This window comes from Musca domestica, unplaced genomic scaffold, assembly GCF_030504385.1.
Source record: "Musca domestica strain aabys unplaced genomic scaffold, Musca_domestica.polishedcontigs.V.1.1 39, whole genome shotgun sequence".
Lineage (NCBI taxonomy): Eukaryota > Metazoa > Arthropoda > Insecta > Diptera > Muscidae > Musca > Musca domestica.
The window spans coordinates 5,483,622-5,496,233 of NW_026712326.1; the positions used below are offsets into that span (position 1 = coordinate 5,483,622).

The window sequence follows — 12,612 nt, forward strand, 5'->3', positions numbered from 1 at the left end:
CCTGAGTGAAGATGGATATCAGTGAATTTATAATAGAGAAGATGGACATAAGTGAAATTATAATAGAGAACGTAAAGAATTATGTGTTCTTGTATAATTCATTGTAGTCAACAAATGAGCAAAAAGTAAACAACTTCATCAGCTGTTTTATAATTTCGTCGGTATTGTGTTCCATACGACGAATTTTCGCGGCTCATTTTGTCGCCGCGTAGGGCGAAATTCGTCGTTCGCTCCAATTGTGTTCCTAGCATAACATGGAGAAGGAAGCGAGATAGACGCATAATTACCTTTGGGTATCTTTATAGAATCACTTTCTGAGTCGATTTATGCATGTCTTCCGTCCGTCCGTCTGTTCATTTATTTTTGTGAAGAAAATGCAGGTCGAATTTATTATCTGATTGAGATGAAATTTTCCAAAAAATATTTGTTTGGAAATTGGTGATAAACGGTTCAAATTAATTGTACACCAAATGGATAATATTAGCCCGAATGAACTGAATCTTGGCAATTTCGACTGAATTCATCCTAGAAACCAGTACTTGGTGCAAATTAGTTCAGATATAGCTATGGCTCTCATATACAGGGTGAGATAAAAAAACTTGCAAAAAAGACAAACGCCATAATTTTTTAATAATTTAATTTTATTGAATGAAAGTGAAAAATGTTGGAAATAGCATTAAATTTTAGAATTTGTTTAGATTTGTTCGAATTGGTCATCTTTGGCACGAATTATGGCCTTCATACGGCCAATGAACCCGTCACACGCTGCCCGAATGTTGCTCTGCGGTATTTTGGCCCATTGCCGAAGAAGCGCTTGCTTGATGTAATCGACACTTTGGTATTTTTTAGTGCCAACCTTGCTTTCCAAAATACTCCAGACACAACAGTCCAACGGATTGGTATCCGGAGATTTTAGTGGCCATTGTGCCCTGGAAATGAAGCGAGGAACCTCATTTTGTAACCAGTCTTGGATTGGGTGGCGATGGTGCTGAGTCCAGTTGGAATGTCCATGGTCGGCGACCTAAATGTTTGCGTGCCCAAGGGCTTAATACGCCCTCCAGAATATTTTCGCGATAATATTCGGCAGTTATTCTGATGCCACGGTCGATTAATACGAGCGGAGAGCGACCATCGGCTGTTATGGCGGCCCACACCATCACCATGGCCGGCGCTTAAGTTCTGGTGGCCAACCGAAGGTGCACATTTTCAGCTGACCTCTTTGGGAAATAAACACGATCATTTTGTTTGTTTACAAACTGCTGGACAACGAATGTTTTCTCATCGGAGAAAACCAAATTCGGCAGTTCACCACTTTCGGCCAAGCGAAGCAACTCTTTTGCTCTTTTGAGTCTATTTTCTTTCTGTTGCGGTGTAAGTTCTTGCACTTTTTGGTATTTAAATGGCTTTACCCCGAGCTCATATTTGGCTAATATTTGTGAATGGAATATTGCGATATGTTCAGCTCACGAGCCATTTTTCGGCCACTACGAGGGGGTTCGATCAAGTCGCTTCTTTACTTTTCGAACCATTTCTGCTTATGTTCCTGTTTTCTTCCGTCCACTTCCTTGATGTCGGGCTACGCTACCAGTATCAAGGTAACGAGCAATGGTACGAGACACAAAAGATTTATTTACATTTAAATGCTGGATTGCTCTAACGGCGGCCACTTGTGGTTTTCCAGCCAAATATAAAGAAATCACACTATCACGCTTGAATTCCATCACGAATAACTTTTTTTCTGGAAAATTTTCACCAATATGCTTTTGTACGCTTGTAAACAATATAATGAACTGTTTCCGGTATAATTTTAACATCTGTCGGACGAGTGGCTTAGGAATGACAGCAGTAAATTGGTTACAGTTTTTTCATCTCACCCTGTATATATGTTTCATCCGATTTGATGTTAAAGTCCCTCACATTCGTAATATGCACTCCACGACAATGATATTTGATATCCTTATCGAATTATCGAAAATGCAAAATTTTACATAGAATTAATCATTATGGATTATGTTAAATCGGCAACTCCCATGGCAGAAGAATTCTTCTGCCATGGGCTACTCCGAAGAATGTAATATAAACATAGCCCAAAAATAATAAAAAACACTGGTTCTCAGTTACGTTATCATTACGTAAAGTATACGAAACACATGCGCTGCAATGACTTTCAAACTATTGACAACAAATGTTAGCTGTCAGCTGGAACAATCATAACAACATAAACATTGGAAAAAAATGTCTCAACAAATTCGTCGTGAGGTAACCAAATTAAAATCGAAATTTCTACAAAATTCTTAATTAAAATCTTCACAAAAATTCAAGGTATTGAAAGCTTTTCGGAAACTCCATCGAACAAGACAATTGATATTTGCCGGCGATGACAATGCCTTGGCGTTGGGACGTAATGAAATCAATTCACATTTCAGGAAAAACATGCAGGAGACCAATGTGGAAGAAATCAAAAAGGTAAGGTTTGAATATTAGAATACCCCACGAATATCCCTAACAATTTCGTTAAAAATCTTTCCGTAGATGGTGAAACTTGCTTTGGATGTGGATAAAGAGTTACGCACAAATGTCATACAGGCTAAGAAGAAGGATGAGGGTGTTTATGGTAAATATTCTTTATTTGTGTTAAACTTTTCGTCTATTATTATTATTAATGTCTTCTTTCCCCATACAGAGTTACGTATTACACCAGAAACAACCCGCCTGGATAATATTGCCTTTAATCCAGATGCTGTGATAGAACCACCTCGTCGTCGTAAAGGTCAACCTGCAACCGGCTGCTGTGGCGGTGGTGGTGCAGCAAACCAAGCTGCAGAATCCTCAAATCAAAAGCAATAATAATATTTAAATTCTAGTTTAATTGTTTGTTGTCTTCTTTAATAAAGATTTATCATACTATATTTTACATTCACTTTTTATGTTTTTTCGATTTGCTTTTCTTTGATTTGGATTTTTTCTTTTTTGATTTTTTCGATTTCTTTTTCTTCCGACGCTCGTCTTCGGATGAGCTATCACTTTCGCTAGACGAAGAAGATGTGCTTTCACTGTCAGACGATTCACTTTCGGAAGACGATTCCTCACTGCTACTGGTATCTCTTTTAGATTTTTTTGACTTCTTTTTGCCATCATCCTTTTTACGTTTCCTGACATCTCTGCTTTCTTCGTACGAAGTTTCATCTCTTCGAGATTGTCTTCTTACTGGAGACTGGTCGTGTCGTTTCTTTTCCATAGATCGTCCATTTTGTATTCTCTCCTTATTTCTGTGTGGTGATTCTCGCCTGTCTCGGTTTCTACGATGTTCATCGTCATGCCTTCTGTCATTATACCGTTCATCGTTTCTTCTCTTGGGAGAGTATCGGTCGTCATATCTTCTTATGGGTGATCTCTCCCTATCACCTCGTCTATTGTCTCGGCGTGGTGGTGATCTATGCCTCGATCTCGATGTCGATCTTGATCTCCTTTGCTTATCCAGTTCTCTGTGACGTTCCTCTCTAGCTTTACGCCTTTCCGCTGAGGTCATTCTACCTCGTGACCGGGATCTCGAACGTGTTCGCCTGCGTTCACGTTGCCTATTGTTATCTCTTCTTGGCGAACGTTGTCTCTCATTTTGTTTGTTTGGTTTGCGATCGACATTTCCCTTGTCACGCAAATTATTAAAATCCAGACCTTTAGAATCACCTTCAACACCTCGTCCTTTACCACGCCACTTGATGCGAGAAACAGATTGTGAGAAATCCACATGAATTCGTCTATCATCTATGAGCACATTGTCCATTTTAAAATATGCAGCTTCGCAGGACTTCTGATCCTCAAATTCCACAAAGGCATACTGAAGAGAATCTCCAGTCTTACGGTCTCTTATTACTTCACAACTCTTAACTCGGCCAAATCGACTGAATATAATTTCCAAATCATCATCTGTCGTCACAGGATTCAACTTGCAAACGAATAGAACATTTTCAGGTGGTGCCATATCTGCATCTGGCAAATCGCCCACAATCTCCAATATTGTTGCTCTGGCCTTAGCTTCGCGTTCAGCCAGCATCTCCTGTATTTCCTCCATTGTTTTGCCGTCGGTGTCGTCTATGTCTTCATCTGCAGCTATGCGACCATTTTGCATTCTCTCCGCCGATGGTGAGGGTGATCTACTTGGCTGCCTAAATCCTCTGGGGTCAGGAAATGGATCATCTAATATTACCGTATGTGTAATGCGAATATCTTGATATGGCCTAAAGTTTTCATCTACAATGGCTTCATTTAACTTTCTCAACGTCTCATGACCCTCTACCACCTCCCCAATGACACAATGCTGCCCGTCCAAAGATGTCAGGTTGTCACCCAAAGTGAAAAAGAATTGACTGCCCAGCAGTTGTTTGCCGGCCCCGACCAACGAGAGAAGACCAGCACTGGAATGATGAATCTTTGGCAAAGTTTCACCCTCAAAGAACCGCTTGTGTTGTCCCTCAACAACACCCCATATAGAACTGCCGCCATCACCCGCTCCAGTTGGATCACCCGTCTGTGCTATGAAACCTTGCTCTATGGTATGGAAGAGGTTGTAATTGTAGTATTTGAGTTTGCACAGTTTCATGAAGTTCAGGCACGCCACCGGTCTCTCGTCGACGAACAGGTCGACAGTAATGTCGCCAATTGTGGTTTCTATAACCACAGACATTGTTGGAAATTATATTTTCTGTAAATTTGGTAAATAAAACGTTTTTTGCTTTGCTATGATGGAAATAAACAAAACGTCCCGCAAAAACTTTTGACAGATGACGACTCTCTGGTGTATGTTCAGTGTGGTCATGAAAATAAACAATTTTAATTGTAGTGTTGCCATATCTTGATGTGCGTTATAAAGACGCTTTAATGAACTTTCTACTACTAAAAAATGTGAAAATATTACTGTATTACTCTTGTATAATATCAGGAAATTACAAAACATGTACATTCTTGCATGGTATCATATTTAAATAGACATGCAACAAAAATGTATTTATTTGAGACTTTCCTTAATTGACTAACAAATGTGAAAAACTTATGAGTTGTAAAGATTTCCCCATAATCGTAAAATATATTGTCTATTAGCGATGAAGTATTGAAGGTTTTGCAAAAGAATTTGAAACATTTTCAATTCGTTTTTTTTTTTCTCTATATATTCCAGAACTTCAAGAAAATAAAAACAAGTAAAAAACATTGTGTACGACTGGTCACAATTTTGAATACTCTCCACCTTTGGGTAAAGAAAACTATTTTTTATAAAATTATCTGAATTCAAACATGTTCCACTTTAAACTACAAATACAAGTAAGAACGGTTGGATAATGCTGCGGTTGGAAATGCAAAGTGGGTGAGGCCGTTATATGGGCCCCATACAAAAAAGGAAACGTATATAGGCAATTTTATACTTCAAGGATTGTCATCTACCAAATCTTCTTAAATACCAAATTTGAAACAATTTCGTCGGTAAATGTGACCAGGCTTATCAAAATTCCGAATATCTGTGGGTATCGTTGTATATGCCATACACACAAATTTTCCACTGGAGCTAGCATTATGAACTACAATTACAAATTTTTAGACAAATTAGAGGAAAAAGTGGCAAAAAATCATCAAAATATCGAATATCGGGAGGTACCGTTATATGGTGCTATACAAAAACGTGGACCTATGCATACAATATTTCACCACCGGAGTTAAAATCCTAAAACCTAAAAATACCAATTTTTAGACACATCCGTTGCAAAAATTATAAAAGTACCGAATATCGGGAGGTATCGTTATATGTCGGTTATACTAAAACCCATCCTTAACACAATACAAATTATTCTGCCAAATTTTGAAGATCTACGTCAAATAATATCGTGATTTCAACAGACACACGGACAGACAGACAAACGAAAAGACAAAGTTAATATAAAAATGAGGAAAAATATCATATAAATGAAAACAACTTGTTGCATTCTCGCAGTTTCTGAAACCGTTGCTGTTTCTGAAACAGAGAATATTTGAGAGCTTATACCTATCCTAGTTGTCACATGATAGGGTTATTTATAAGCGGTTCGGAAGTTATAATCAATTTATCGATTTGGACCCGGATTTTTTATACAACCCCCAAAAAAGTCGAAAAAGGGTCAATAAAATTGATGCCAAATTAAAGCTGACACCTTTTCAAAATGCTACAATTTGTGCTAATACCTTTTTCGGGTCTAGATATATGGGTCTTTTCACCCGCGTAACGCGATTCTACCCAGTTCATTATTCAATAAAAAAAGACTTTGCTCGTATTGCCTTTGGATAGGTATTTTCATAAGCTTTTCAACGATACCTATATTGTCTATATGGGGTAAGTGGATTCGGGTCTTAAACACAGACTTTCGGGTCAAAATCTGAGGTCCCGGGCCCGTCCCCCAAGAAAATATAGTTTTCCAGAATCAGGATAAAAATACCTAGCACTGAAAAAAATGTAAGCATTTTTTACTAAACTAGAGTTAAACCTATAATTGGAGTTTTAATTCGTTTAGATTTATTTAATACAGTTCAATTAGAATCTTTTGTTATATTAAAATCAAATAATGAAAAACTCCACAATTTACCTAATCCCCACAAAATGCCTGTGAAAGTGGCAACGTTGCCAGTGCTCATGACACCTTCTGCAAAATTCACATATGGTAACATATGTAAAAAGAACGTAAACAAATAAGAGAGAAAATAAAATCAAAACAAAAAAATTAGGGGAAAATGATGAGCAACGAAGAAGAATTAAACTCCTACCAAAATGCTGAAAAAGAAAACAATGAAGTCACCAATAAAGACGGTGACGAAGACTTCAGCATGGATGGTTTCAACTACACTGCATCGGAGGCTTTCATACAAGGGCTAGCTGGGCTGGTTAATCAGAGTGATGTGGAAAACATAATCAGAGCCCAAAAACAAATGTTTGTACAACAACATTAATTCAGTGCTTTGTTGATTAAACAATGCAAGATTTACTTTGTCTAATCTTATGTTTACAGGTTGCAGCGTTTTGAGAAAACCAATGAAATGCTCTTGAATTGCAATGCCCTGTCCCAGTCACGTCTGAAACAGGCAACCGATGACTTCAAGCGACATTGTAAAGTTCTGGCTGATATGAAAAAAGATTTGGATTATATATTTCGTAAGATAAGATCTATCAAACAAAAACTAAGCCATCAATATCCACAGGCATATGCTGAAGCACCACAACCGCAGCGCAGTAGTTTGGCTGAGGAAGCTGAAGATGAAACAGAAATTCGTAAAAATAAAGAAAAATCACAATCGCAGACAGCAGATGCTGCAACGTCGGCCGGCAGTAAAACTCAAAAATCAACTACTGTGGAATATGTTCAAATGGAAGAAACCATGGACAATGGCAAACCCATTGAAAATGATTTGATTAAACGTGTTTGTTCCATTGAAACCACCAATCCCAATGATTCTTCAGATTGTACCTCCGAAGATACTGGTTAAGAATATCGTGCAGGAAATGCCCATAAATCAAAATTATTTATCCAAAGATATTTTAGTTACTTACATTTAGATTACCCCATAATTTATAAATTCTTTTATTTGTAAGATCAAATGTTATTGGCATTTAAAGGTCACTTCGCATGTTTATTTGGTAGTGAATAAAGATCTCAATTCGATGAAGTCGTCTTTGAATACAATAAAACCTTTTATTTGAATTGTTTACAAAATTAAATCTTGAACATTAAGGAATCTAAAAATGTACTAATTTTCGGATTTTGTCAAGTTTGTACATGTATTTATACTTGTGAAAAATAAAATCCAAATATTTTCAAAATTAATTAATTGAAAAATATACATAATATGTGGCTTATTAATGATATTGACAAGTTGTTGCCTTTGAATTGAATTATTAAGCCGTTCAAACCCAATTTTTGAAAAAAAAAAAAATCCAGGCATTTCATTCGTTATTGGCGCCTTCTAACTTATTATAAAAACAATGAAAAATATCAAATAAATGGGAACAACTTGAGCGTCCAGTTGTCCACATGGTCTACCATGGTTGTATATGATAGCCTCAGGGTAGTAATTACCATGGTTTTAATAAATACAAAGTTTTTAAGCTCTTTCTTGCTAGTCCGTAGTGTATGTTGTTTTTAGAGCTCGTCGTTATTATAGCCTTGCGTCAGACTTGATTTTCAATGATTGAATGATTTTATCATCCTCTTGATTATTTACGTATAGTCATCAGTTCAAAGATCACAGCAAATCAATTCTACTGCTTAGAATACATTCTAATTAGTAGCTTTTAAGTGAGAACCACAACAGATCACAGCTTAGCGGAATATCGTGAAATTAGTAAATGTCCATGAAGTCTATATACTTAATAAAATATGCTCTGATATTTCTTATAAGGTCTGTTCTGTTCTTCGATACAATAAAGAAAAAATCGATTATCATAGTTAAAACTTTTACATTATCGCAGTTCTGGAATAGACCAATAGTGAGCAGTTATTACTTTAGAAATTCATCTACCCCATTTATTGCATGTTGACAATTGGCATACGTTATAATAAGAGAATTTCCCTTTATCAGTTAAGAGTTGCCAGTGATAGGGTTGTTTTGTTTTTTTTTAAATACAGTATTGTTTTGTATATCTTTATTTCACAACATCAATAACTCGTGTTAGTTAATCTATTTTAACACATTTAATAATTACAATTAATTAATGTTTATATTTTAAGTTTTCATTATCAAAGCAATATTGTTAAAAAATTACATCTGGCAACGCCAAACACAGCCAGCTGGGAAACAAAAAAAATCATTTTTATTTCTTCTGTCATTCTTTCAGTTGTTTTTTTGAACGCGTCGGAGAAAATTCGGAAAATTGCTGTATGGTCCGCTTCTATTTACTAGGCTTTTTTCCAATTTGTCACGCAAAATTTATTTAATGTAAAACAAAATTAATAAAAGTTATTTAAAATATTAATACAAATCAAAAGTTAGTGGCTGGGGAGAGTGAAAACAAATGCCAATTGTCCCTTCTTATCAGTCGATGTCCGTCTTTTCAATGCAAAATATACAAAAAAATAACAACAAAATATTTCTAGCATAAAAACAACAACAGCTATAGAAACAATAAATTAAAAGTGGAAACGTGAGTGCGTGCGTGTGTTAAATTCCAATTCCAACAAACCAAGGCGTCATCGAGAGGGGGTGAGATTTTTCTCTCATAAATTGAAGGAACAAAGGTTGGAAATTTTCCAAAAAAAGGATATTTGATATAGCTTTTTGACATAACTTCATAATTAAAATAAACAAAAAATTTCAATTAATTAAGCAGAAGAGAAGAGTGTGTGAGAGAGAAAGCATTGAAATACAAAATAGAGAAAATAACAACAACAAGTGTTTTGTGACGAACTGACTGCATGTGAAGAATGTATATCAACAAAAGGCATAGATTTTTTTGTTTCGGTTCCCCCAAAAAGTAAATGCTACCAAAAATATTGTGTGGAAAATAGAAATTCAACTAAAAATTTAATTGACCCCTACCATAAATGCTACTATGATTCTGTGTGTACATGCGCTGCGCTAGTGTTGTGATTACTACAAAATAATTCGCTTACTTTAGAACAAAGTTTAATATTTGCTGTGCTGCAATAGCCAAAAGATATAAATTCAGTGTTTATTTCTAAATTTTAATTTAACAAAAGACAACATCATCTTTAAACTGGCCACTGTTAGTGACAAAAATCATCAATTCTTCGATAACATGGATGATGAAGAGGAAGAAGTTACCGACATGAAACTACAAATATTCCACAACACTGTACGAGAACACATTGTGAGTATCGAAGAAAAAAAGACAACACAAAATAAAAACATGACAGGATAATGGAAATGGTTATGGGGAGAACTAAAGTCATATTTTATTGTTCTAGAAAATAACCAATTTAATGTGAACCTTTTCTTAAATGCGTTTAGTAGCGGCATACAGGATTGGTAAAAATATCCATAGGAATTTGGGATGGTGTCGAGGATTCTCCTTCTTTTGTGAACAACAAAATACCTCTACGACAATGTAATCAAATATTTTATACTTACCATTCGCTTTGTTATAAACTGAAGAAGTTGTATAGGGAAGAAAAAATGTATATTTGGAAATTGTTATTAAATTATCTTCTTGCTGGTTGCTAGAGATCTATGTCACTGGGACAATAGATAAGACATAAATGCAAAACAAATAGCTATTTACCTTTTATTTCGAAAATGTAATGATATTATCAAGGGAGAATGTATTTTCGCCATGGATATAACTGGTAATAAATTGTGGTACTAGGTGTTACCGTATGGTAGTTGACAGGTGAAATCGAGATATATGTTTGACTTTTCATAAGTTAACAACTAAAATAGGGGCTTAAAATATGCTTTGATTATTAAAATGCCGAATTTCCGTTTAGATAAGAACACACCTGAATGAGCCGGTCGAGGGGTCACATTCGAAAGTATGTTCAAGCAGTGCGCGCAAGCCTCAGTTATCTACGTTAAGTTGAAAAGTAGGAACAAGTTCCTCAGGGCGCAAGCCTGCAGCGCTAGGACGCGGAACGGAAACCTTGTTGACCTCTTATAAGGCAATTGTTGGTCTGTATTGAGCTATGTGGCGAATACTAGTGAAACACAGTGGTAAAGTATCCAGACCTGAACGCTGCCCTGCAAACTGCAACAGGGTGCCTCCTCATGACACCAATTGACCCTCCAAATGTGGAGACAATGAAGAACCTAACCATACGTATTCGTTGCGTTACTTTTTTGGGTGTTACCTTAGAAGTCATCCGAACCATCTTATGTTGGATAAGACTCCCCCATCCAGGCGTGTCAGAGAGGACCTATATGAGAGTGAGGTCCACCGTAATAAAATAAAGCCTATAACTTCAGCCTAGGGTCTTGGTGTCCATCTTTATCCACTGCACTTGAAGAACGCATGCTAGACTACATTCTGGATGGTGCAGTCGTCCAATCCGTATTGGGCACGAATTGATAAAGACGTGCGAAACATGTGCGACACAGACCTGAATTTCTGTAATTGCCCTGTTAAACATATCCGTATAACTCCTGAATATCTTTGGCTACAGGCTGTGAAGGTAGCAAAATTATTGAATTTGGAGTTAGCACCAGATTAGCAGAAAAAAACAAAAACACAAAACATTTATTACAACAAGGGGCCGTCAAGTTCACTGATTCGGTGGCGTTAATAATAGCAAATAGTTCCATCTAAAAACGCTGCAGTCGTTGTAAATCTCAAATGAGTTACTAATGTTTGGCTTATCGCAAAAGACTCCTGCGCCCGTTCCGCTTTACATCTTGGTGTGTTGTTAGAGGTTCAGTTGCAAGTCGCAGTATGTGAATATCTAACGGCTCGAAATTCATTCATTGTGATATGCAACCACTGGTTTTATCCTAGCCTTTTACACATCACATACTAAAATCAAAATTCCCCTGAAATTAGCATCGATGCGACCCTCTGAACTTTGTCAGGCCTATATGATGATTTAACCAGCGAACACCACTAAACCAGCGCGATTTAAGCTTTCAGCGATTTGAGTTTTCAGTGTTTCTCTATATTCTACAGCCTTTATGATAGCAAAGACCTCTGGCTATAATACGATACCCTTGTATGTAGCTTGTACAAGAAATCGAGGTTCAGTTTTCCATAGTAAACATCGGCTATTGCGTCTTCTTATTTTGGGACCGTCAGTATGTATAGTCACATCGATTAGAAAACCAAAGCCAATTTACCGCATACACTAGAATTGTGTCTTCATCTAACTATTCAGCAACAGAAACCTCATAGCACTTCGCTCATGTCGAGTCCTTCAGTCTCGTTAGAAACGGTTTTAAGGGTGAATTTTGAAGATCCGGTGCTAACAATACCATATACAGTTTAGCGTGTAAGCCGCATCTTAGCCTTATTTCGTAATCGAAATAGAGGATGACTTATTGAGATATGTCGTACAAGTTTTATTATTTTCTATCCATAGAAGTGCCTTACATATTACATACATGGAGCTTGCGGCCTTCTTGCACGTGAAGAATATGTAAAAATACGCCACTGCTTGTCCCCTCTAAAATAAGCAAACACCTAAACGCAACAGCCCAACATCGGTTTGCAGTGAGTTCCTAAGGTTTACTTTCAGGGTCGATATAACGCCATGGTGCAGATGCTCTAGAGGACCTCTTTTCCTTCACGACGACACATGAATGTAGCAAAGTGAAGCAGTAATAAATAAAAACTAAATTGGCTCTGATTTTGGGATCCCTGGCGCCCTCATTAGGCATTGCCACGGTTATGAGCTTCACCTCTAATCTAATCTCACCTCTAATCTAAAAAGTTTTCTGCTACCAAAAGGACAGAACAAAAACAAAAAAAAAAAAAAAAAAAAAAAAAAACTCCGCTATTTAAATGGGTAAATGAGGCCGCTTAGACTGAGCCAAAAAGTATAAATCTTGATTCCTATTCATATGTTTCGGCAATAATGTCCTGACTGCATTTCTGTCCAAAGACTAGCGAGTTAAAGGAGATATGTGGTAGAAACTTTGGATCACATTCCTTCCATT

At 36.6% G+C, this 12,612-nt stretch overlaps 4 protein-coding genes across 5 annotated transcripts in view; 3 read left to right on the forward strand and 1 right to left on the reverse strand.

The window, feature by feature from the left end:
- The first annotated feature begins 2,117 nt into the window (after positions 1 to 2,117).
- On the forward strand, positions 2,118 to 2,914 carry LOC101892822 (complex III assembly factor LYRM7). The gene is made up of 4 exons (XM_011297958.3): positions 2,118 to 2,259; positions 2,323 to 2,466; positions 2,533 to 2,614; positions 2,684 to 2,914. The coding sequence occupies exons 1-4, from the start codon at positions 2,236 to 2,238 to the stop codon at positions 2,845 to 2,847; spliced, it is 414 nt and encodes a 137-aa protein (XP_011296260.2). The 5' UTR covers positions 2,118 to 2,235; the 3' UTR covers positions 2,848 to 2,914.
- LOC101890036 (peptidyl-prolyl cis-trans isomerase sig-7) lies at positions 2,859 to 4,799 on the reverse strand. The gene has a single exon (XM_005183312.4). It carries the CDS (start codon positions 4,682 to 4,684, stop codon positions 2,918 to 2,920), a length of 1,767 nt encoding a protein of 588 aa, XP_005183369.2. The 5' UTR covers positions 4,685 to 4,799; the 3' UTR covers positions 2,859 to 2,917.
- Positions 4,800 to 6,716: 1,917 nt separating this feature from the next.
- LOC101889007 (kxDL motif-containing protein CG10681) lies at positions 6,717 to 7,702 on the forward strand. Its single transcript, XM_005183306.4, has 2 exons — positions 6,717 to 6,947; positions 7,026 to 7,702. The coding sequence occupies exons 1-2, from the start codon at positions 6,751 to 6,753 to the stop codon at positions 7,498 to 7,500; spliced, it is 672 nt and encodes a 223-aa protein (XP_005183363.3). The 5' UTR covers positions 6,717 to 6,750; the 3' UTR covers positions 7,501 to 7,702.
- Positions 7,703 to 8,875: 1,173 nt separating this feature from the next.
- Positions 8,876 to 12,612, forward strand: part of LOC101888828 (protein Lilipod) — a 49,176-nt gene continuing 45,439 nt past the window's right edge. For both annotated transcript variants that reach the window (XM_011294144.3, XM_011294143.3), the window contains exon 1: positions 8,876 to 9,841. In XM_011294144.3, the coding sequence (XP_011292446.1) occupies positions 9,770 to 9,841 (72 nt within the window). In that variant the 5' untranslated portion in view covers positions 8,876 to 9,769. The remainder of the gene's footprint in view (positions 9,842 to 12,612) is intronic.